At 44.5% G+C, this 26796-nt stretch overlaps 1 protein-coding gene across 1 annotated transcript; it reads right to left on the bottom strand.

Moving 5' to 3' along the window:
* Positions 1–6410: 6410 nt before the first annotated feature.
* On the bottom strand, positions 6411–16365 carry LOC149460381 (olfactory receptor 10P1-like). Its single transcript, XM_089679785.1, has 2 exons — positions 16251–16365; positions 6411–7384 (listed from the first exon to the last, which is right to left on the bottom strand). Exons 1-2 carry the CDS (start codon positions 16356–16358, stop codon positions 6434–6436), a joined length of 1059 nt encoding a protein of 352 aa, XP_089535911.1. The 5' UTR covers positions 16359–16365; the 3' UTR covers positions 6411–6433.
* Positions 16366–26796: the final 10431 nt, after the last annotated feature.

Raw genomic sequence — 26796 nt, 5'->3', positions numbered from 1 at the left:
GGTCACACCCGCATCCCTGACAATGCCTGTCTTGGAATCTCTTGCTCCAGGGTACTCTTCAAAGGACAGCCAGGCGATGCCTTTGCAGTGTTCTCATGAGTAAAGTGGCAGGGTCTGCATCACTTTACAGGAAATTAACCCTTTGGGAGTCTCTTGCCAAAAGTGGCAATTTCATTGCAAGGGGGCACCTAAAATCTGACTTGTATCTTAGTGCAGACTTCTAGGAAAACCAATGAGCAAATCACACAAGCAAGAAATGACATTTCTGGGGGACGTTTTGTATACCATCTGTTTACAGACCACCTCCAGGGAGTCATTTTGCATTGAACTTTACCGAAAATTACAGCAATGCAGTTTGAAAAGGAAAGCTAGATAGACTTTTTGTTTTTTTAAGATAGAGGCTGGGTAGCAGCCAGGGATGAGTCAACCTGGGAGTGAATTAGTGAGTTCACCTAAGTATAGGCTGGGGGGTTCTACAGGTCAGAACTTCTGCAGCCCTCCCACCTTTTCAGATCTGCATGTTTGAGGGATCTTGGCCCCTAAGTATGACAGAGCCTGGGGAGCAGTGTGCAGTGTCGGGTGGAAGATGGACTGAGAGGAAGGCTTGAGTGTGGAACCTGGGAAGGGAGAGCCTACCTACAGGAAGGTTGCTGGAAAGGAGGATCTCCACTGTCCCACATCTCCTAGCGAGGACAACCTGTTAGAATGAAAGGAGCAAGACAGTGTGAGTACTTCTACACCTCCTGGGCCAGACAAGGGGAGACGGCAGTCAGGTGCAAGACCCTACTAACTTCTCATTTGGGACTACTTCTTTGTTAGTGCTTGGAATCCCTTGCCCAGGGATACCCTCAGTGCAGATGGGTGAAGAGGAATCTGAGGAGGTACATCAGCGGACTTCAATGCTCCTTAAAGAGACTGTATTCTATTTTTGCTCAGCCATGTTTTTTGTACAGTATTGTTGCTAAGATATTTGTCCTCAAGTTTACAGTTCCCATATACCCCTAGACCCAATGGCAATTGTATATATTATTTTTTTATTTGCTTTTTTTATCCACACAAATGTGAAGTTATCCTTTAAGTTCTACATTCACTAAGGGTATCTGCAGATATTAGAGAATGTTCCCCTATATGACAAATTATGGTTGGATTGGGGACTCTTCAAGTGATTTGTATGCTCTTTCATGACTCTGCTGATGTTCCTCAAGCAAGAACACCCGTTGGTTACTTCCCATGTTCTGGAGACACTTGAATGAATTTCAGTTCATAAATTACAGCTTTTTTTTTTTTACTTTTGGCTCAAGGCCAAATTCCCAGTGCCGAGTGCAAAGTCAGTATCACACAATTAACAGCATCAATAGAAGAAGGTGAAATACAATCCTTCACTTGTCTGCTGAAAATCCCAATCCTTTACTAGTGTGGGATTGAATTTCATCTTTTTTTCTTCTACTGTCTCTGCTGACTGCCTGCAATACATTTTTTCAATCCAACCCTATTGTGTTCCTGGAGACAGACTGACTCCCATACCACTTCCACTTTCATAGGTACGAACAAGTATGTGCATTAAACACCACTGAAGTCAATAGCAACTGAATATTAAATGACCATTTTCTAGGATAATAGCCAAGATATAGTCCAAAAAATGGCATGAGGGGCTGACTACTACCCTGGGGGACATGAACATATGCAAAAAAAAAATATTTTAAGAGCAGCAATTTTAATGCTTAAAGTTAACATTAAAAATGCAAAATTCCTTTAAAAACAAGCCTGGGGGTGTCTTTAATTTGCCTGTGAAGTGCTACATGTGTATGATGTTTACAAACTACTACAGCAACAATGACATTTACAAAAATAAAAGATTCCCTTTAATCACCAGTAAACGACAACTTTGGCTGCTTACCCCTGATTGTGAACAAAGCAGCTGGGGATTCCCTTCATTTTATCCTAGATGAGGGTCTGTTACAGATGCTAAAGTGGTAGTAAACTGAATTTATTTAAAAAAATTGCAAACAGATAGGACAGTTATAACAGAAGAGACCCTGTCGGTCTGTTTTGTCATAATCGTTTCCTTCTGCCTGTCAGCCGTAATGTACACTGAGCACGTGCAGCTCAGTGTACATTTAAGCCCCCTGATTTGTGCCGCAGCGATGTGACTCCCATACGTCATCACGTCCCAGCCATTCAAGTGGCTGAAAGCACGGGACCCAGAATTTCCCCATAGGAGCCAGTAGTTTTAAAGGTCCCTGAAGTATTTTTCCAAATTTGCCCACCCACCTATGTTATTGGCCACCACTAGGCCACATGCTCTCAACATGGAGGGCACCTTGCAAGGGGAACTCACCCATGTTATTGGCCACCACCTTGTGAAAGAGTAGGGATACATAGTTCCCTGATCAATCATGCTAAAAAGTGATAAGTGTAAATAAAGACACATCAATAATTTTGTAGCAGTACCCCAGTAGGAGCCAGCAGTTTCAAAGGTCCTGAGGTCTTTTTCTGAATTTGCCCCACCCACCTGTGTTATTGGCCACCACCAGGCCACATGCTCTCAACATGGAGGGCATCTTGCAAGTGGAACCCACCCACCCATGTTATTGGCCACCACCTTGTGAAAGAGTAGGGGCACATAGTTTCCCTGCTCAATCATGCAACGAGTGATAAGTGTAAATAAAGACACATCAATAATTTTGTAGCCGTACCCCAATAGGAGCCAGCAGTTTCAAAGGTCCAGAGATCTTTTTCCGAATTTGCCCACCCACCTATATTATTGGCCACCACCAGGCCACATGATCTCAACATGGAGGGCACCTTGCAAAGGGAACTCACCCATATTATTGGCCACCACCTTCTGAAAGAGTAGGGGTACATAGATCCCCTGCTCAATCATGCAAAAAAGTGATAAGTGTAAATAAAGACACATCAATAATTTTCTAGCAGTACCCCAGTAGGAGCCAGCAGTTTCAAAGGTCCTGAGGTATTTTCCCAAATTTGCCCCACAGCTAGGAACACAGTCACTCTTAGGCTCATTGAACAGTCCAGGGGTGTTCTTTTTGGTGTTTTTATTTTAGGAGTAACTTGGGGGTGAGTGAGATACTCCAAAAAGAACTATGTACGAAGTTGAGGACACTAAACTCTCCTCTGCAGAACTGCAAGCAAAGTCCTTGTAAAAGCAGGGTAGTGGACTTGTATTAGAAGCTAAAGGCACATATGCTTCTTCTTTGAGCAATGTGATCCCCTGCTCAGTAGTACCCTTTAGCTCTGTTGATGCCCCACTCAGTATTACCCCAAGCTTTGCTGATCCCCTACTCACTAGAAGCCCGCAGGTCTACTGATCCCCCACTCATCAGTATCCCTCAGCTCTACTGATCCCCTGCTCATTAGTAACTGCTACCTTTACTGATCCCCCACTCGTCAGTATCCCTCAGCTCTACTGATCCCCTGCTCATTAGTAACTCCCACCTTTACTGATCCTCCACTCATCAGTATTCCTCAGCTCTACTGATCCCCTGCTCATTAGTAACTCCAAACTTTACTGATCCTCCACTCATCAGTATCCCTCAGCTCTGCTGATCTCATGCTCAGTAGTAACTTCCACCTTTACTGATCCTCCACTCATCAGTATCCCTCAGCTCTGCTGATCCCCTGCTCATTGGTAACTCCCACCTTTACTGATCCTCCACTCATCAGTATCCCTCAGCTCTGCTGATCCCATGCTCAGTAGTAACTCCCACCTTTACTGATCCTCCACTGATCAGTATCCCTTAGCTCTGCTGATCCCATGCTCAGTAGTAGCCCCCAACTCTGCTGATCCCTCACTCAGTAGTAACCCCCAGCTCTGCTAATCTTCTGGTTTGCTAATCCTCCTCTCTATCTCCGGTCCTCGTTCTCTGGCTATATTGCTCCCATACTGGGCACCACATGTGACATCTACTAGTTTCTCCTTTTCCAGTCCTCCAGCTCTGCTGACCCTGTGTTGCTTAGTCCTCTCTCTTCGGTCCCCACTCACCTTCTGCTATAATATTCCCATGCTGCACACCATGTGTGCCATCTGTCAGTTGCTCTGCTCTGGTCCGAACCTTCCTGCTGCTTCACGCTGCACACCAGATGTTACATCTGCACCAGACACTCTCCGAATATATAAACATGAACCAGAAGTGAATGCTGATGATGTCTTTCTGGTTCGCTTGTTGGTTTCCCAGTGCATCCCTGCAATGCCTCCAAAGGAAAGTAAACCCAGCTCTGAATAAAAGCCCCTCAAAAGCTGCAGGTGCCGTTAGCAAGCATTGTCATAGACTTCTATGAAACAAAACAAATGCAACAGTGTGAGGAGGACTTTTTTTTAGAGAGGGGTGTTTTGATTGGCACTCAGAGTGTTTAAAAAAAAGTGTGTCCAATGCCACATTTTGAAGCAAAGTGTAAAAAAGGCCTTGGAGTGTCACATGGACATTCGGTGACAAATGCAGCCAGCCACCCCAAATTTATGAACAACTTGTCCAGTCCTATGGACAACAGGAAACATCAGTCTGTTTTTACGAACTGTACATAAATGTATGAACATTTGGCAACCCTGTCCTGTTCTGTTGTCTTTGAAGCATAAGAGGAGGGTGGGACACTAAAAAAGGAGGAAATGAGTCTCAAAAGTCTATTTTAAGCCCATGTGCAAACAAACCATAGGATTCCTTTGCAGCATGATGGCAGGAGACAGACCTTTTTACTCAAGCTGTAACCTTTTTAAGAAAATGAACAGTAAGACTTGGCACAAATTATGTTTTCATGAACCTGAAATGTATGTACAGTGAAGGAAATGTGTATTTGCTCCCCTGCTGATTTGAATGTTTGCCCACTCACAAAGAAATTATCGGTCTAAAAATTGAATGTTCGGTGTATTGTAACACTGAGAGACAGAATAGCAACAACAAATTCAGCAGAAATGCATCTAACAAATGATGACTGATCTGCATGTTCATGAGGGAAATAAGTATTTGATCCCCTTCACAAAACATGACTTAGTACTTGGTGGCAAATCCCTTGTTGGCAATCACAGAGGTCAGACGTTTCCTGGAGTTGGCCACCAGGTTTGCACACATCTCAGGAGGGATTTTGACCCACTCCTCTTGGCAGATCCTCTCCAAGTCATTAAGGTTTGGTGGCTGACGTTTGGCAACTCGAACTTTCAGCTCCCTCCACAGATTTTCAGTCGGATGAAGGTCTGGAGACTGGCTAGGCCACTCCAGGACCCTAATGTGCTTCTTCTTGAGCCACTCCTTTGTTGCCTTGGCCATGTGTTTTGGGTCATTGTCATGCTGGAACACCCATCCACGACCCATTTTCAATGCCCTGGCTGATGGAGGAAGGTCCTCACCCAAGATTTGACGGTACATTGCCCCGTCCATCGTCCCTTTGATGTGGTGCAGTTGTCCTGTCCCCTTAGCAGAAAAACACCCCCAAAGCACAATGTTTCCACCACCATGTTTCACAGTTGGGATGGTGTTCTTGGGGTCATAGGCAGCATCCTCCTCCTCCAAACACCGAGTTGAGTTGATGCTAAAGAGCTCGATTTTGGTCTCATCTGACCACAACACTTTCCACCAGTCCTCCTCTGCATCATTCAGATGTTCAGTGGCAGACTTCAGACGGGCCTGGACATGTGCTTTCTTGAGCAGAGGGACCTTGCGGGCACTGCAGGATTTCAGTCCTTGTCGGCGTAGTGTGTTACCAATTGTTTTCTTGGTGACTGTGGTCCCAGCTGCCTGGAGATCATTGACAAGATCCTCACGTGTAGTTCTGGGATGATTCCTCACTGTTCTCATGATCATTGACACTCCACGAGGTGAGATCTTGCATGGTGCACCAGACCTAGGGAGACTGACACTTGTTTTTTGTTTCTTCCATTTGTGAATGATTGCACCAACTGTTGTCACCTTCTCACCAAGCTGCTTGGCCATAGTTTGGTAGCCCAGTCCAGCCTTGTGTAGGTCTACAATCTTGTCCCTGACATCCTTGGACAGCTCTTTGGTCTTTGCCATGGTGGAGAGTTTGGAATCTGATGGTTTGATTGCTCCTGTGGACAGGTGTCTTTTATACAGGTAACACAATGAGATTAGCAGCACTCCCTTTAAGAGACTGCTTCTAATCTCCGCTTGTTACCTGTATGAGAGACACCTGGGAGCCAGAAATCCTGCTGAATGATAGGGGATCAAATCCTTCTTTCCCTCCTGAACATGCAGATCAGTCATCATTTGTTAGACGCATTTCTGCTGAATTTGTTGTTGTATTCTGTCTCTCAGTGTTACAATACACCGAATATTCGATTTTTAGACTGATCATTTCTTTGTGAGGGGCGAACATTCAACATCAGCAGGGGATCAAATACGCATTTCCTTCACATATAAATAAAATATAATACACATTCATACAATACAAGATTTATTTATCATTAGTTTATTTTATTGCTAAAGTTTTGCTTGATGGCACTCATTGCTGTCTGTAGAGCTTTATGAATCTCCTGATTCCTTAAACTGTAAATAAGGGGGTTTATCAGCGGAGGCACCCCATAGTAGAAGGCGGCCATCAAATTATAGACATTGCTCCCCCCTGGCACCATAGTTACTAAAAAAGGTATGCCGAAATATATAGACACCACCACCAGATGGGAACCACAGGTGGAGAAGGCTTTCTTTCTGCCAGATGATGACTTTATCTTGAGGACTGAGATCACAATGAAGATGTATGACATGAGGATTAGTAGAAAAGGTGTATTCATTAAAATGCTGATTGTAAAGCCAAATATAATAAGAGGTTTCCTGTCCGACATAATACATGAATATGAAAAAAAGGCCGTGTATTCACAGACAAAGTGCTCCATGGCAATAGGGGCACAAAATACCAGAGCAAGTAAAAGGTACAATATTACCGAAATACTAATGAATGAAAAGATCCAAAAAGCAATGACAAAATACAGGCAGAATCTGTTGTGTATGAGGGTGGAGTATCTCAATGGCTGACAAATCGCCAGATATCGGTCATATGACATCAACGTAAGCAGACAAGTCTCAACGAATGTAATACAAATCATAACATTTATCTGGATAAGGCAGCTTATAAAGTCCATGGACCATCTTCCTGATAGGGTGCTGTGCATCAAGGGCGGCACCAGGTTTGTAACGTAGATAGTTTCACAAACGAGCAGATTGGCGATCAGGAAATACATGGGGGAATGAAGACGAGGGCTCTTCCATACTAGTAGGATGATAAGAATGTTATCAATGCAGGTAAAAGCGTAGACGATGAATAGGAGAAGGAAGAATGGACCTTTGTATTCGGTGAGACTTTCAAACCCAATAAAGAAGACTTCAGTGACAATTGTTTTGTTCCTACGATGTGTCAGCTGAAGAAACAAAATGACAAAGGGAAAGTGTTAATGAAGCCAAACTCCATCCTGGGCACAAAGGTAAAAAAAAAATAAAATACTTAAATAAAAACACAGACCTTGGTACTATAATCACCCGATCTTTGGTGCTGTCCTCCATAGTCTCAACAGTCTCAACAGCTCCTCATCAATCACGATAACTGACGCCTGATGAATTAAAAACCTTGTTGACTGATCGACACGGCCAGTGCCATTGCTACACTTGCCACAAATTACGTCTCCTGGTCCCTGACGCTGTGCAGGGAGCAAAATCTGGTGCAACTCTAGAAACAGAGAAATCAATCATCTTCTGGTTTTCATTGCCAAAGCTTAAATGAACAAGCTGAAGCTAGAAGCTGATTGGCTACCATGCACATCTGCACCAGATTCTGAGTGCTCCAGTTTTAGTAAATCTATCCCTATATGTAAACAAAGGGTGGTGTTACCTGGGTGGTGTCACTGACCAAATATGACCATATGTTCATATAACCAGGTGATGTCATTGACCAATAGTACGTCAATGTCATTGCCCAAATATGACCATGTGGCCATATTTGGTCAATGATGGCAGCGCTATCCTGTCCCTTTTGCTTACATGACCAGGGATCCTTGAATGAATGGGGCCAGTTGATGTCACTGGTTGCTAATGTGATGTGATTCACACTGGCACTTGCTGCTTCCTTAACAACCATTGTTAGAAAGCAGTCTTATATAGTAGCTGTAAAAATTTTGCTTCTATACTTGTAGACTCAATAGTCTAGCTCAGGGGTGGACTATCCAATGTTCCTCTTCTGTGACCAACGTCCTAGTGGTCTTGGTGTCATGGCACTACCCCATGTCTCTGTACTTAAAGGAAAACACTGCAGAGAGTGGTGCCTTGTCATTACATGGGGTCTTCCTCTGCAACATTTAGGATGTGCCCACAACCAGAGGAAGAAGAGGGATCATGGGACTGGAAAGAAGACATTCGGTAAAAATGGTATGTACTGTATAAAGTTTTGTTTTAATGGTCAATAGGTGCTCTCATTGTGGAGGGGTAAACAGTAGTAATGATGAAGGAGAGCTGCTGAGCCCAGTGTTGGGCTGTTAAACGCACAGTTGAAGTTAAACCAATCCACATATACGGAAGTGATCTTATGTAGATACAAACATGTAACAAAGCAACATTTGGAAACAAAGAGAGTTTACACAACCCAGTTCCAATACTCATTTCTCCCATCTCCATGATTGCAGAGCAATGGCTACTTCACATCAAACACCCTTCCAGATTTGTTGTAATTATGGTCCCGGCTGTGCTCTTTGGTCTCTAGCATTGTCCCCGTCATCACTGCAGGACACAGTACTAAAGTAGGGTCCAGCTGAAGGAAGCTCAGTGCACAGAGGGGGACAGGGGTCCCTTACAGTCCTAAAAGTGTTAAAGGCGAAGATTCTTTAGGCAGCTGAAGCTCCAAAACGTGAGTATAATGAGACCAATCTTACAGGTCCTCCTTTGTTACATCAGGCCAGAATAGTTATGATTCTCCAATTAGCCACTGTAGTGTAATTATTTCACCCCAACCACACTATGCAAGTATTCATTGCTGAAGCCAGCTTCCTCTGCGCCCTCTGCAATACCACCAGGGTCACAGAACTAGGAATGAGCAATTGCACACTGTTGAGGCTTAGTTTTTGGTTCCTTCTGTAGTCAAGAGAGCAGTGGTTGTGTGTTCTGGTCTATTCAGGGTTTCACAGGCTGGGAGTTTGATTGCTTTCCCCTACCTATGGAAGAAGTTTTGAGAACATGGGGAAGGAGATTCAAATGACCAGCCTTACTATTCATGCTCTTGCCAATCCTTGCATTGAGTGTCCAGGAGGTGGTTGGGGAGGTGATAAATAGTTTGGAGCCCTGTGGAGATTTTTTCTGTCTCAACAGTGAGGTTTCAAAACCTCTAGGACTGCTGCCCTAGGAGATATCCTGTGGACAGAGTTCTGTGAAGTCAGTCTGTATTAGCTGTTCTCTGAAGACCCAGCTGTGGCAGAGCTGAGGATCTGAAGGGATCTTCTCAGGACCTGACTGTAGGCCTTTACCATAAAGGGATCTGGTCTGGAGAAGGACTGTCTCCTTCTCTGGATGGTGTTCAGAGGAAGCTAGAAGGTGGCAGCTGTCCTGGGGACATGTGAGTACTGACCTTGAATGGATTCCCGGTAACTGTGTGCTTTTACAATATAAGTGCCGGAGGTAGCTTGGATTGAGAAGGCTCTCATAGAGTCTCAGAGTACTGGTCATTCCCCCTACCTCAGCAGAATCCTGGAGTGGGAGCCTAGTGGAAAATGTCCTCTTATTACTGTGCAAGTGTTTTGGAGTATCCCATGCCCTAACCCCTCTCCTGTTTAAGTTCTTCAAGCAATAATTGTCATAAAGACATCACCTAGACTGACTTATTGGAGCCAGTGTGTATGGACTGGTGCCTGTGGTAGCCTCTGTGCTACTTGGGAAGAACCAATGAATTCCAGTGGCCCCTATGGGGGTAGTGCTACATGCCAGGGGTATACTGACCATTTGGAAACTCGGGCACTGCCCGAGGGCCCGGGGTCAGTAGGGGGCCCTGATACCTTTTTCATAGAATTTTTTGAGTTTGGGCAAGGACACGGGGCCCCATGATCCCCTATTACCCGGGGGCCCCATGGGTTGTCAGTCCGCCCCTGCTACATGCTACATATATAGCACTCTGCGCATCCAATGGGTGCATTGCCCAAAATGTAACATTCTCATTAAAACAAATTTATTAGGCAAAATATGGAACTTGGGGAGTAGACTGAACTCTTGAAGGCTGTCAGGAAACTAGTGCAGCTATTGCTACTTCTTCTGCAGCTCATGTGAATTCCTCTTCAGCTAATGCTAATTCCCATGCAGCAAATGCTCGTTCACATGTACCAGCACACAGACAAGCCAAGGCTAATATCCAGCATGCACTGACACGTAGGTGCGTTCCTATGCGCCATCGCACATTGGCATGCACATCTTCCCGCATTGGCGACAAGCTGTCTATTTAATGGAGACTCAGCTGTGTACTAATTGCTGGATGTTCTTCAGCTTCCTGTGACCCGTGTTCCTGTGTTCCTGTTTGTACTGACTGATCTTTAGTTGCTGACCTGGCTTGCTCCTGACCTTGCTCTTTGGATTCCAGATTCTGACCTCAGTTTACCTGATCTCCTGGTGCTGACCCCGGATTTCTACTGGACCTCGCTCTGCTTGCTAACCTGGTACTGCCCCCAGCCTGCCTCCTGACCATGGCGCTGTCTCACTGTGTATGACCCTGGCTCACCTTGACTACGTCCATGACCATGGCAGTCACCTGCTATCAAGCTATCGGCACCCCTGCTTCTTTGAGCCTTGTACCTCTGTCACCATATTCAGGGGTGCTCGGACCAGAGCCGCAAGGGCAGCCCTCTCATCAACTCAGCATTCCACCAAGGTACGTGACAAAGGCTCTCTGCATATATCAACAAAAGGGTTCATTAAAAATCATCCTAAATAAAGGTGACCAAGCTTTTCAAAATTTGTTGGTAGGAAGGAAACACATTTTTTACAGTATCTTTAGACCAGAAGAAATGGCATAGAAAAAAACTTCACATTCCTTTGCCATAAATTAAAAGGATTAAAAGGCCAATGCTGTCAATTTCTATCCTGGTGGTGGTCAAAGTCACCAAAGGGCCCCCCCCCATGTGATGCTATTTTTTTTTCTTCCATAAACATTTTTATTGAAAGCAAAAATCAGCACAATGTGTAGTTCTATTGTCTAAGACACAAAACAAAACTAGGCAATTTAGCACATAGGTAAGTCCAGGCTATGTGTCAGGTAGGGGGAACAAATGGTATTCTAGGAGTAGAGCGCATTGCAGCCTGTTTTATGATGCTGATTTTTGGGTCCCTCCATTAAACTACTTGCCAAGTAAAAACATTACTTTACTGCAGGAATTTTTTCAGCATGAATGGTGAGGAACACAGTTCTGGCCCCTCTAGCATCTCCAGCGCTTAATGTATGTAATGGCAACGGGTGCTGAGGTGTGCTGGAAGGTCTATTGATGTTGGGGGATCTATTGTCACTGGAGGGGATCTATTTTTAATGGTGGTCCATCTATTGTTTCTAGGAAGATCTATTGTTGCTGGGGGTCACATTTTTAGGGAAAATATCTACTATTGAGGGAGGGGTCTATTGTTGCTGGCTGCTGAAGAGTCTATTGATGCTGGCTCCTGGGAAATCTGTTGTTGCTGCTTGAGGTCTATTGTTGCTGGGCTGGTATTTTGTTGCAGGGGTCCATTGTTGCGGGGGGAACCTATTATTACTGGGGGGGGGGGGGTCTATTGCTGCTGGCTGCAGGGAATTTAGTTTACTGCTTTTTTTTGTTGTCATTAACAAATTCCATACAAATTACTTAGCACCAAATATTATATTTTGCTCTGTATTCTCTAAAAGGAGCAATCCTGGAAGGGGAGTGGAACCAAGGGACGGTGCTCAGAGGTGGGTAGGGGGGCGGAAACAAGGGGTGACTCAGAAGAAGGAGGGGGTTCCTGCAACTATTTTCTGAGAAAAAAAGCCTTGCTTTACTGTTTGCTGCTAGGTAGAAATGAGCTGTAACCAGATCTATGTGATGGTGTGAGGGGTCCCAGCACATCATCTATATTCCCATCACATGTGTTCCTGGAAACTGGGCTTGCCGGTAATGGGTGCTGGAGCGACTACCAGCTGGATACTGAACTCATCATGGATCAATTCACATATTCACCAGCACATCATGGATCAATTCACATATTCGCCAGCACATCATGGAACATCAAACACCGGCTAAAACTTGAATTGCAGAAAGATCACAGCACAAAGGACCAAGTGCAAAGTTTCAGAGCCATGCAGAACCCCTTTATCGGGGCATGTACCTGATGAAGGGCTCCTGCACAGCTCCAGAATGTTGCACTTGGTCCTTTGTGATGTAATCTTTCTGAAATAAAAGTTTTAGACGACGTTTGATCAGCCATGGTGTGCTGGTGAATATGTGCATGGGTCCCAGGGCCTGTCACACATCTACAATAAATGGTCCTCAAAGTCCTAGATGGCCCTTGCACAGCTGCCCAAATGGTATGTCCGCCCTCCAGCTTCCCTGTTGTCTCTGTATGCTGTGTGATTCAGTCAACCTCATTGGAAGGGTTTTCTTCATGGATTTTCCAGACTGGATAGCCTAAGGCAGGGGTGTCAAACTGGCAGTGCAAAACTACAAGTCCCATCATGCCTCTGCCTTTGGGAGTCATGCTTGTAACTGTCAATCTTGCAATGCCGCATGGGACTTGTAGTTTGGCAACAGCTGGACGGCCATCAGTTTGACACCCGTGACCTAGAGAGTTTAGAATGTTTGCTAATTTTTCTATTCGGTTTACTTTTAAGGTTTTATATCAAACAATCAGAAAAATATAATGGTAGAACTAGACAGCAAATAAAAAATGTTAAAGGGATAACAAAATTCTCTGCATTTATATAATCGGGATATTGTACAAGAGATTATAAATAATAAGGTGTATGTAAAGCCCAACAATCAGCTTCTCTTAGTTCCTCGTTTTTGGTCTGCCAAATATATCTGTAAATGCCTTCTGTTGATCCTGCCAATGAGCTTGTAATATCCTCAGTGCCCCCGCTGTACTGACATGTCTGGTATTGCTACCAGCCGGGCCCCAGTTCTGCTCTGTGGACTGCAGGACAACTCCACAATATGTTATAGAGAGGAGAGGGGAAGGTGTTTTATCTTCCTAAACCACTTTGGGGGAGATTTACTGGAGCACTCAGGATCTGGTGAAGCTGTGCATGGGAGCCAATCAGCGTCTAAAGTCATATGGTAAGTGAAATCAGTGAGCGCTTCAAATTGCAGCAGCTATAGCACACAAAGGCGACCAAAACATAAACCTCATAAATATGTGTATAAAAAGTACAGCGCTAAAAGGTATGTACTCCAGTCAAATGATATATCAATAAAAAGATAAAGTCATAATCAATCTGTGCTCCAGTCCAATAAAGGTAATATAATAAAATATTAACAAAATAATTAGAAATAAAATGGTGACAGTTGGTGATGAGTGATCAATACAGGAGTTGCTAGTGACTTCACGATCCAGTGGTTTGGTGATAAATAGTAAAAATACGCACTCACCAGATGCATATCTTTTAATACGCATGTAATAAATCAACCAGAGGTCTCCCTCATGGGATGGATGTGCTGGGCCATCTTAGCGGACTCTCCTTCCTCTGGATATTGGGCAGCCAAACCTTTGTCTCCCTCTAGGTAATGGACAGGGTACTGGACAGCTTACAGCGGGACGTGCGTCATCCTCAGGGTTGGTGTCACGTATAACAACTATTGTGTCTTGATACTTGGGCTCTAGAACGGATGTTAGCTCACCAGGGAGCCAACAAGAAATTGCCCATAGTGTCCCACTCTAATCAGCTCATTAAGCCATAACACCTGCAAAGGGTTCCTGAGCCTTTAAATGGTTTCTCAGTCTGGTTCAGTAGGAATCACAATCATGGGAAAGACTGCTGACCTGACACCATCATTGACACCCTCCATAAGGAGGGAAAGCCTCAAAAGGTAATTGCAAAAAAATTTGGATGTTCCCAAAGTGCTGTATCAAAGCACATTAATAGAAAGTTATGTGGAAGGGAAAAGTGTGGAAGAAAAAGGTGCACAAGCAGAAGGGATGACCGCAGCCTGGAGAGGATTGTCAGGAAAAGGCCATTCAAAAGTGTTGGGGACTTTCACAAGGTGTGGACTGAGACTTGAGTCAGTGCATTAAGAGCCACCACACACAGACTGATCCTGGACATGGGCTTCAAATGTCAAGCTGCTCCTGAACAACAAACGTCAAAAGCGTCTTACCTGGGCTAAGGAAAAACAGACCTGGTCTGTTGCTCAGTGGTCCAAAGTCCTCATTTCTGATGAGACCAACTTTTGCATCTCATTTGGAAACCAAGGACCCCAATTATGGAGGAAGAATGGAGAGGCCCAAGGACCCCGAGTATGGAGGAAGAATGGAGAGGCACAAGGACCCCGAGTATGGAGGAAGAATGGAGAGGCCCAAGGACCCCGAGTATGGAGGAAGAATGGAGAGGCCCAAGGACCCCGAGTATGGAGGAAGAATGGAGAGGCCCAAGGACCCCAAGTATGGAGGAAGAATGGAGAGGCACACACTGCAAGATGCTTGAAGTCCAGTGTGAAGTTTCCACAGTCTGTGTTGATTTGGGGAGCCATGTCATCTGCTGGTGTTGGTCCACTGTGCTTCATTAAGTCCAGGGTCAACGCAGCCGTCTACCAGGAGATTTTGGAGCACTTCATGCTTCCTTCCGCAGATGAGCTTTATGGGGATGCTGACTTCATTTTCCAGCAGGACCGCCCACACTGCCAAACGCACCAAAACCTGGATCAATGACCGTGGGATTACTGTGCTTGATTGGCCAGCAAACTCGCCTGACCTGAACCCCATAGAGAATCTATGGGGCATTGCCAAGAGAAAGATGAGAGACATGAGACCGAACAATGCAGAAGAGCTGAAGGCCGCTATTGAAGCATCCTGGTCTTCCATAACACCTCAGCAGTGCCACAGGCTGATAGCTTCCATGCCACGCCGCATTGAGGCAGTAATTGCTGCAAAAGGGGCCCAAACCAAGTACTGAGTACATATGCAGCTTCTACTTTTCAGAGGTCCGATATTGTTCTATGTACAATCCGTGTTTTATTGATTGCATGGAATATTCTCATTTTCTGAGATGTGGATTTGGGGTTTTCATGAGCTGTAAGCCATAATCATCACAATGATGACAAATCACGGCTTGAACTATCTTGCTTTGCATGGAATGAGTCTATCTCATATATTATCACTTCTATTATTATACATATATGACCCTTTATTACTTCTATTACTATACATATAAGAATCTTTATTACTTCTATTATTATCCATACATGACCTTTATTACTTCTATTATTATCCATACATGACCTTTATTACTTCTGTTATTATCCATACATGACCTTTATTACTTCTATTATTATCCATATATGATCCTTTATTACTTCTATTATTATCCATATATGATCCTTTATTACTTCTATTATTATCCATATATGATCCTTTATTACTTCTATTATTATACTGACACAGCTATTAGTCATGACACATTGAAGGTGTTTCTTCAGAATCACTTTTCTCACCTTTTTATTGAAAGTGAACATTTCAGATATTACGAAAGATCAAAGTACAAAATATAATATAAAAAGTTCAGATAAAAAAAGATGAAAATACCAAAACTCTAATTATTATACTGTACATACAGTATATGGTTCTTTATGACTTCTATTATTTTGCATATGTGATCCTAATTACTTCTATTATTATACTGGCGCACCACTTTTTCTCACCGCTTAATTAAAGCTAAAGTTTCAGATATTACAAAAGATCAAAATACCAAAAATTCAAATATGACAAAAAAACAAAATACCAAAAATTCAGGTGATACAAAAGATCAAAGTGCTAAAAATTTTAATAATACAAAAGACCAATATGCCAAAAATTCAGATGATACAAAGGATCAAAATGCTAAAAATTCAAATATTACAAAAGGTGAAAATACCAAAAATGCAGATAATAAAAAAAAAATCAAAATACCAAAAATGCAGATAATAAAAAAAAAATCAAAATACCAAAAATTCATATAATACAAAGATCAAAATACCAAAACTTTATATAGCCATAAGAAAGTCAGTTGTTTTCCAAGTATATGATTTTATAGAGATATTTCTATAGTAATAGCTATTGTGTACTTACAGTGTTCCCGGTACTGTTCATCTCCTCATTTATCCTGGGAATATGGACATTTGTATGGTAATGCAGCAGATCTGTAGGAAGATGATGGAGGTCTCCATTTATGCCCATACTCTGGTAGAGGATTTCCTCGGCGTTACAACTTATCAGCCTTTGACAGGTCCTTTTATATTTTTTTTAAAAGCTACTTTGGTGATTTATCCCCGCGGTGTTCATTTCCCAGAGCTAACAATTAGTTTATTTATTTTTTGACATTGTAAATAAAAATAAATATTTTAATTGCACCAGATGAAGCCTTTTGTTGCATCAGACTGTAAACTACGTACAAACAAAAAATAACTCTTTCGTAAGGGGAAATCTCCATTCTAGAACTGAATATAATTGGGATTATCAGTAATAACAAGAAATATATTTGCACAGTAACCATTTTGTACAAATTACAAATGAAAAATAATTCCCAGCAAATAATTTTTATTGCAGTTTCATGATTTTTTTAAAGTATTTTTTGGGGGTAGTTAAATTAGAACAAGTCTAATCCTTGGTCTCTGAATTCTCATTCACAGGACTGACACTCACTCAGTACTCTGAAAACCCCGGAGCATTGGTTTCTAGCATGTGGGGCTTTTGTACTTGTTTAGTGGCCCTTGGACCCCAGCAATCTGCAATGGAAGTGAGAAATGATTTGTAAAGGAGTAATAGTAGCAGAGCTGTCTTTCAGCGGGAAAGTTCCGGTACCTCCAGCACTGAATGTATGTAATGGGAAGGGATGCTGGGGTGTGTTGGAGGGTCTGTTGATACTGGCTACTGAGGAATCTATTGTCGCTGGTGGGGATCTATTTTTAATGGGTTTCTATTGTTGCTAGGCAGGTCTATTATTGCTGGGGGGGTCACTTGTTTTCTGAGAGGGATCTACTGTTGAGAGAGAGGTCTATTGTTGCTGGATGCTGGAAGATCTGTCATTGCTATTTCTGGGGTGGTGGCATCCATTTTTTGTTGTGTGGCATCCATTGTTGCTGGGGGAGTCTATTGTTGTTGGGGTGAGGTCTGTTGTTGAAAAGGGGGTCTACTGTTGCTGGGGTCTATTGTTGCTCACTGCAATGGATCTATTTTACTGGCTTTCTTGTTATTAATAAATTTTATATACATTATTTGATAGCACAAAATGATACTTGGTTCTGTATTCTCTAAAAAGGGCGATACTGGGAGGTGGGTGGGGGGTGGAACCAAGGGACGGTACTCGGAGGTGGGTAGGGGGTAGAGACAAAGAGTGATTTAGAAGGGGGAAGTTCTTGCACCTATTCTCTAAGAAAAAAAAGCCTTGAATAGTAGTAATCTCTACTAGCCCCATGCAACATGTCCCTGGTGCCCAATGTGTGGCTTAGGGCCACTTACAGCCCTATGGTACTTGTTGTGTGGCCCTTGGACCCCAGCAATCTGCAGTGGAACATTGATGTGTGATAGCAGTCATCTCTACTATCCTCATATATTGTGTCCCCCGTTTCTCACTGTCTTCTGCAGCATGTCTCCAGTTCCCAACCGCTCCTGTAGCATATCCTGTCTCTAAGGGTAGTCTCTGACCATCATTTCTCCCAATCCTTGTGAATATACTGGAGGAAATGTTGATGAGAGCCTGACGACATACTGTACTAGTGGAAAAGATGATCAGAGATTGACCTTCATTTTCTCTAGTTTGTTAACAAAGATTTCCATCATTCCCTCTAGTACACTAATAATTTCTGACCATCGTTTCCTCTATTATATCTAGACTATGGCAATCATTTCCTGCAGAATATCTTCTGTTTCTGACCATCATTCCTTCTAGTATGTTAGCAATCTCAGACCAGTATTTCCTCTAGTCTATCTGCTGTCTGACCATCACCTCCTTTGGTATGCTAATGATCTCTTATCATCATTTCTTCTGGAGTCTCTGATAATAATTTCCTCTAGTATGTCGACAGTGTCTGATCATCATTTCCTCTAGTATGCCTTCAGTCTCTGACCATCATTTCCTCTAGTAGGTCTGCAGTCTCTGAACATTATTTCCTCTAGTATATCTAGAGTATCTGACAATAATTTCCTGTAGAATGCCTTCAGTCTCTAACCATCATTCCTTTTAGTATGAGACTAAAGGCATACTAGAAAAAATGATTGTCAAAGACTGGAAACATACTAGAGGAAATGATAGTCAGAGACTGCAAACATTCTGCAGGAAATGATTGCCAGAAACTCTAGATATACTAGAGGAAATGATGGTCAGAGACTGCCAACCTACCAAAGGAAATGATGGTCAAGACTGGAGACATACTGAAGGAAATGATGCCCATAGACTGTAGACTGATTAGAGGAAATTATAGTCAGAGACTGCAGACCTACTAGAGGAAATGGTGGTCAGAGATTGCAGACCTACTAGAGGAAATGATGGTCAGAGACTGGAGACATAGAGACTGGACACATACTTGGGAAATGATGGTCAGAGACAGGAGACATACTGGAGGGCATTATAGTCAGAGACTGTAGACATACTAGAGGAAATGATGGTCAGAGATTGACGATATACTAAAGGGAATGATTATTATTATTATTATCATAAAGGATTTATATAACGCCAACAGTTTGTTCAGCGCTTTACAATATAAAGGGAGAAAATACAGCAACAATACAGTTCAATACAAGAGGGTTAGGATGCCCCTCTCCTTGGAGATTACAATCTAAGAGGGAGGGGTTGGTGGTACAAAAGGTAATAACTGTGGGGGTTGAACTGATAGGAGGAATAGAAGAATCTGTTATTACCTGAAGGTGGGATAGGCTTCCCTGAAGAGATAGGTTTTCAGAGATCACTTAAAAGTGGGCAGAGTAGGCGATAGTTGGATAGATTGGAGTAGAGAGTTTCAGAGGATGCAGAAGGCTCTGGAGAAGTCCTGGAGACAAGCATGGGAGGAGGAGACAAAGGAGCTAGAGAGCAGGAGGAGTGGAGAGGATGGTTTGGGTGATATTTGGAGACAAGATCGGTGATGTAATTTGGGGCAGAGTTATAAATGTCTTTATATGTTATTGGTAATGTTTTGAATTTTTATTACTGGGCAATGGAAAGCCAGTGGAGGGATTGGCAGAGAGGGGTGGCAGATATGGAACGGTTAGTAAGGAGGATGAGTCTGGCAGCAGCATTCATGATAGACTGAAGAGGGGATAGCCTGCGATGAGGTAGACCAATGAGAAGGGAGTTACAATAGTCAAGGCGAGATATAACAAGGGAGTGAATAAGTTGTTTAGTGGTTTCCGAGGTTAGGAACAGGCGTATCTTGGAGATGTTGCGGAGGTGAAGTCTACACAATTTAGACAGTGATTGGATTTGTGGCTGAAAGGACAGATTGGAGTCTAGGATTACACCTAGTACCCTGGCATGAGGAGAGGGACTGATGGTCATATTATTGATCTTGATGGAGAAGTCAGGGGAGGGGGCACGGGCTGGGGGGAATAGTATGAACTCCATTTTGGAAATATTGAGTTTGAGGAAGTGGAGTGACATCCATGTCGATATGTCGCTTAGTAGGATAGTAATGCGAGAGGAGACTGAAGGGGTGAGGTGAGGAGTAGAAAGATAGATTTGTGTGTCATCAGCATAGAGATGGTACTTAAAGCCATGGGAGTTTACCAAGTGACCAAGGGAGGAGGTGTAGATGAAAAAGAAAAGGGGCCCAAGGACAGAATCTTGAGGGACCCCTATAGAAAGAGAAAGTGGAGAGGAGGAGATAGAGTTATAGGTAACGCTGAAGGAGCGCTGCAATAGGTAGGAGGAGAACCAGGAGAGAGCAGAGTGTCTGAGGCCGAGAGAGTGGAGTTTTTTGAGAAGGAGGGGATGGTCAACAGTATCAAAAGCCACAGAGAGGTCAAGTAGTAAGAGTACGGAGTAGTGGCCATTGGTTGGGATGAGTACGGAGTAGTGGCCATTGGTTGGGATGAGTACGGAGTAGTGGCCATTGGTTGCGATGAGTACGGAGTAGTGGCCATTGGTTGGGATGAGTATGGAGTAGTGGCCATTGGTTTTAGCTGTTAGTAGATCATTAGTGAGTTTTAGTAGGGCAGTTTCAGTGGAGTGTAGAGAGCGAAAGCCAGACTGTAAAGGGTCAAGAAGGTTGTTGTCGGTGAGGTGGGAGCTCAGGCGATTGTAGACTAAGCGTTCTAAGAGTTTAGAGGTAAATGGCAGCAGGAAGATGGGTCTTAAGTTGTTCAGGTTGGTGGGGTCCAGGGAGAGCTTTTTAAGTATGGGAGTGATGTGCGCATGCTTTAGAGGGGAGGGGAAGGCACCAGTAGAGAGGGAGAGATTGAAGAGTGAGGAAGCATAGGATGGAAGAAGAGGGTGACCGTAGTAGTTGTGAGGGGACAGGATCCAGGGGGCAGGTAATGAGACGGGCTTCTGGGAAAACCTTAGTGACCTCTTCGGTAGTAGCGAGGTCAAAAGAGGAAAGTGTTGAGGGAGGTTTAGTATAAGGTATGCTAAGTGGGATGGATGTCTGCGCAGTGGAGATGCCCCTACGAATTGCATCAATCTTGTTTTTGAAATGATTTGCAATCTTGTGAGCAGTGAGTGAGGTACTGGGTGGAGGTGGAGAAAGTAGAGAGTTAAAAGTGGAGAAGAGACGACAAATACTGGATGACAAGCTATTGATGAGAGTGACAAAGTAGGCTTGTTTGGCAGCATGGAGGGAGGAATTGTATGTTAAGAAAGCAGATTTATATAGGGGGAATGTTTGGTGAGATTTGGTTTTACGCCACAATCACTCCAGCGCACAACTATGTCATTTAAAATTTCTAGTGTTGTCAGTCTGCCAAGGTTGTAATGGTCGGGGCCTGATGCTTCGTGTTGTTAGAGGAGCAAGTGAGTCTAGTGTTTATGAAAGCGAACTGTTGTAGACAGCATTGGCCAGGTCAGGGCAGGACAGGGGAGAGATTCTGTCATAGAGGCAGTCAGTTGCAAAGTGGAAAAGAGCAGGGTTCAAGTTATGAAGGTTTCTGCTGATATATATAGACTGAGCTCTACAGGACACCAGCCAATGTCCCTTCTACACACACAGATGACTCTTTAGCACAAGAGGGGTGGTAGCAGCCCAGAGTCTCTAGGATCTCTCACAGCAGTATGTACTCACAAATGTCCTTAGTTGGCGGTTGCCTCTGGCCAATACTGTATCTTCCAGACACCTTTACCAGCGACCTCAGACTAGATCCTCAGATGACAGCCCCTCAGTCAGCCTCCAGCAACTTTCAGCAGAACAGCTCCCCCAGCCATCAGGGCTCGAACACCAATGAGCAGCAGAAAGTTGAAGCACATGTTGGCTGCCCAGAGGGCAGCAAGCTCCCCAGGCTGGATGTCTCCTCTTCTCCAGGACAAGACTACCTCAAGTCTTGGGTTATTTATACCCATTTTCCTGCAGCCACCTGTGCAGGGCTCACGGGGATTGGCTGGGACAGTATAAATATTTAGTATTCCTATTTACATTACTCCATACCTACTGTATGTTCCATAACTAAAGACAAAAATACAGCTCCACTGGATATAGTGAACCAGAGCGAATTCTACATAACCCTAGCACCTATCTAGGAGGTTGCTACAAATAAAAACAAAAAAAAGTCCAAAAATGTCCCATGATGTAAATCAATTGTCAATCACATCATCCATTGATGCAGATTCTTGGAAAATACTCTGATCAATGTCTGCTATCTGCCAAAAGAATAAAAACCCACCAACTAATGGACATGTCCAATCCTATTCCTACACTTGCTGCAATTTACATCTCTTGGTCTCCTCCGCCATATGTAAACAAAAAGGGTTTCCCGGGTGATGTCATTGACCAAATACGATGATGTGACCATACTTGGTAAGTGATATCCATGTTATCTCTGCCCTTTTATTTTAATGGATCGGCATTCCTGGCCAATAAATGAGTGATGTTACTGTTTGATAAGGACATGGTTGGTGCTGGCACTCTCTGCTTCATTGAAAACAAATAGCAGCTGAAATATTACTACTATACATGATTTTTGGCTACCAGTAAATGAGTAAAAAGTCCTGGGTTGATATGGGTGCCCAAATCGGCAAGGTTTGGTCCAAACCTGTGTTTGGACTGAACCTTGAGCTCATCCCTATCCAGAAACTGACAAGCTTTAGATAGCAAGAAGCCAAAAGATATCACACAGAAGGCTCAATGTGCAGAAGATCCCGATTTTAGTAAGCAATTATCTGTTGATATTTTAATTAGAAGGCTGTTCTCTAAGATTTGGTAGGTCCAAAGAAGATGCCCCAAGACCACTAAAGCACAGTGAAGAGAGTGCCAAAAGCATGGTAGACTGAAGAGAGTACCAAATGGATAGTTTAGAGTCCAGTTCAATTATTATTCATCATAACAACAAAAAGGATAGCTAACGCATTTTGAAGGCTTAACCATTACCCTTCATCAGGAGGTGCAGGTGTGGGTTTAAATAAAGCAGAACTGAGAGCAGATATCTTGAAGTATATTTATCTAGCATAGATTAAAGGCAGTGTCATGGTCAGGGGTCAGGCTCGTTGACCTGTGGCTATAGCAGTACAGAGGCTCCCACTGACTACCTGCAGCAGCAGGTCACCTTGGCGGATGACAAGGGCTCACCCAAGGTGTGAAGCCTGAGCAGTTGTTACGGATCCACCAGGTGGTACATCTGGCAGCCCACTAGGCGGAATCACCCGGAGCGTGGAGTCTAAGTCCCGGTCTGCGTTTTCACCAGGGCCCCTGATGGTGGGGATGGACTTGGAGCAGAACCAGGACCAGGTCACCAGGACCAGGTCACGACCTCCGAGCAATACCACCAGTGGCAGAGGGAGCCTCCGGGGATGAGAGTAAGACCAAATAGAGCCAGATGTGAGGAGGCCGGCAGGACCAGGCAGGATAAACCGGCGGTTGTCACCGTGGGAAATGGCGAGGTACAGAGACGGCAGGCAGAGAGTGGTCAGGTCACACGCAGGGTCAGTTACCGGAGTCAGTCCGCAGAATGGTCAAACAAGCCGGGGGTCGGGATAGGAGAAGGCAGTGTAGTCAGGGGCAATCCGGGTCAAACACAGGAGAAGGCAGCGTAGTCAGGTAATCCGGGTCAGGGCTGGAGCAGGCAGAAGGTCAAACAATCCGGGTCTTTAATCACAGGGTACAGGAACTACAGGTAACAGATCAGACCTTGCGGCGATTTGTGACAGTGCAGGGCATCTTTAAATATTGCGCCCTGCACTGTCATTGGCCACCCAGGACGCGCCCCCGGGCTGCCATTGGCCGCCCACGGCGCGCCCGCGGTTCCTACTGCACATGTGCGGCCTCCTGTCGGCCGCAGCCCGCTGGGACCTGGTGCCTGTGTTCCGGCGTGAGCCGCCGCTAGTGCGCATGCGCCGGGGACGGAGCCGCGGCGGTCCCTGACAGCAGTAACCAGTGTTCACCAGAGCTCCTGATGGTGGACATAGGGTTTTGCTTAAGGTTAGTACCAGGTTGCAGTCCTCAGGATCGCTCCACCAGGAGATGAGCAAGCCGGGATCCAGTAGCAGACATAGCAGGTTGAGATCAATTAGAAGCAAATTCAGTAAACAATCTAGAAGTCGGGGCCAGAGGTCGGTAACAAATGGTTTCAGGTTGGGATCAAGCAGAAGTGTAGATGAAGATCAGGATCAATAATGAGTGGTAGCAGGGCTACAGACAGCAGCAGGAGTGACAAGAGTGAGATATTGGTCGGAGAGACCACAATATTCTGGCAAACAGGAAGTTCAAAGACATGGCTAAAATAGGAAGTTCATGGAAGGAGAAAATGGTTCGAGGTTCCAGAGAAACAAGGTTTAAGGTAAGATCAAGGAATTTTTGAGGGCACTGTCCACCATCCCAGGTGGTTCAGCAAGAAGCGCTGAGAGGCCTGTGACCTCTGCTGAGTCTGGTGATAAGACCCAGTTCCTGGCAAGCTGCTAGATAAAACTACTCCAGGGTACGGAATAAAAACTGAACTGGTCTCCCAACTATACGTCCGGCACTTTCTTCACTCTACTAAACCTACCTGGTCCTTTACAGGCTTTCATTTATGTGTGTTTTAAGTATTTCAGATATGATCGGAGCTTCAATGTACAGGAGGTATTGGACTGTTATAAAGATTGGGCTGACCCAAATGAAGATATACCGTATTTTCCAGTGTATAAGTCGACCCCCTACTTTCCTGTTAAAATATAGGGTTTGGGCTATACTCGCCGTATAAGACTACCCCTCTTCCAACGTACACCAAATAAAAATTAAAAAACATCAGATTTGATTTCAATATGGTATGGTATTTCAGTATGGTATTCCAATGATGGGGTGCTATTCCTCCCACTGACACCAATGATGGGGCACGAGTCCTCGCTCTGACACCAATGATGGGGCACTATTCCTCCCACTGATACCAATGATGGGACACTATTCCTCCCACTGACACCAATGATGGTGCCCCATCATTAGTGTCAGTGTGTGAGGAATAGTGTCCCATCATTAGTGTCAGTGGGAGGAATAGTGGCCCATCATTGGTGTCAGTGGGAGGAATAGTGCCCCATCATTAGTGTCAGTGGGAGGAATAGTGCCCCATCATTGGTGTCAGTGGGAGGAATAGTGTCCCATCATTGGTGTCAGTGGGAGGAATAGCACCCCATCATTGGTGTCAGTGGAAGGAATAGCACCCCATCATTAGTGTCAGTGGGAGGAATAGCATCCCATCATTGGTATCAGTGGCAGGAATAGTGCCCCATCATTGGTATCAGTGGCAGGAAAAGTGCCCCATCATTGGTATCAGTGGGGGGAATAGTGCCCCATCTTTGGTGTCAGTGGGAGGAATAGTGCCCCATCATTGGTGTCAGTGGGAGGAATAGTACCCCATCATTGGTGTCAGTGGGGGAAGGAATAGTGTTCCATCATTGGTGTCAGTGGGGGGTGGAATAGTGCCCCATCATTGGTGTCAGTGGGGGGACGAATGGTGCCCCATCGTTGGTGTCAGTGGGGGGAGGAATAGTGCCCCATCGTTGGTGTCAGTGGGGGGGGGGGAGGAATAGTGGCAATAATGTTCCAGCATGGTGCTGCTGCACACTTACTGGCCGCTCCCTCACTCCTCCTCGCCAGCGATTGGCCACCTGTGTGCCTTTCCTGAGCTACAGTTCTGGCGCCCAATCACCGGTGAGGAGGCGGAGCCGAGCGGCCGCGCGGACATCAAGAGGCCGAACAGAATGAAGGAGCAGCTGCGCTTCCTGGACCGGATCATCGCTGGACCGGAGTCAGGTAAAAAACAGCAGCTCCCTGCCCGCCCCTGTACTTAGTGTCTCTTCCGTTGGAAGGGGGGGCGGCACCGCGCCGCCCCCCGAAAAAGTGCCGCCCTGACACCGGCTCGCCGTATAAGACAACCCCCGACTTTTCAGAAGATTTTCATGAGTTAAAAAGTCGTCTTATATGCAGGAAAATACGGTACGTATGTGTGTATTTATATTAAATGCCAGATTTCCCAATTATGGGGCATGTTTATGAATGCAGGTCAGTAGTCTCAATGACAGGACCTTGGAGCTCTCTGCATTTACTGCATTGTTGCTGGCAGTTGCTCTGCACATTAGGGGACATTTCCTCCCTCCTCGGTGGGGAGTACAGAGAGTAATACAATTTCATTTACGGATTCATCATAAAAAAAAGTTTACTAAAACCAGCAACTGTTGAGACAACGACCACCTTGGTCAGGACTATGTAATGTGCAAAATAATGTACAGAGTGCAGGGGAGTAAGTAACGAACAAACAACATATAGAGTTCAGCAGTCTGGACAAACTCTCTGTTCACACCGGAGTCCCCCTTACATCAAAGTCCCCAGAGTCCCTTCTTACACCAGGGTTCCCAGAGTCCCTCCCTAATCCCTATATTGGTCTGCAGAGTACCTCCCTCTGTCTGTCAGATTTCCTCCTTACATCAGAGTCCCCAAGCTTTCTTGAGCCTAGGGAGACTGACAGTTGTTTTGTGTTTCTTTCATTTGAGAATGATTGCACCAACTGTTGTCACCTTCTCACCAAGCTGCTTGGCCATAGTTTGGTAGCCCAGTCCAGCCTTGTGTAGGTCTACAATCTTGTCCCTGACATCCTTGGACAGCTCTTTGGTCTTTGCCATGGTGGAGAGTTTGGAATCTGATGGTTTGATTGCTCCTGTGGACAGGTGTCATTTATACAGGTAACAAAATGAGATTAGCAGCAATCCCTTTAATAGACTGCTTCTAATCTCAGCTTGTTACCTGTATGAAAGACACCTGGGAGCCAGAAATCCTGCTGAATGATAGGGGATCAAATCCTTCTTTCCCTCATGAACATGCAGATCAGTCATCATTTGTTAGACACATTTCTGCTGAATTTGTTGTTGTATTCTGTCTCTCAGTGTTACAATACACCGAACATTCGATTTTTAGACTGATCATTTCTTTGTGAGGGGCGAACATTCAACATCAGCAGGGGAGCAAATATGCATTTCCTTCACATATAAATAAAATATAATACACATTGA

This window comes from Staurois parvus, unplaced genomic scaffold, assembly GCF_062004578.1.
Source record: "Staurois parvus isolate SC_StPar_1 unplaced genomic scaffold, SC_StPar_1.0 ptg000231l, whole genome shotgun sequence".
Classification (NCBI taxonomy): Eukaryota; Metazoa; Chordata; class Amphibia; order Anura; family Ranidae; genus Staurois; species Staurois parvus.
Note: the sequence above shows the minus strand (reverse complement) of the source record. Positions and strands in the feature narration are given on the sequence as shown.

Coding starts and splice junctions, on each gene's coding strand:
- LOC149460381 (XM_089679785.1), bottom strand. CDS start 16,358: ATGGGCATAAATGGAGACCTCCATCATCTTCCTACAGATCTGCTGCAT. Junction 7,385..16,250: donor TGAACAGTACCGGGAACACT/GTAAGTACACAA, acceptor TTGTTTCTTCAG/CTGACACATCGTAGGAACAA.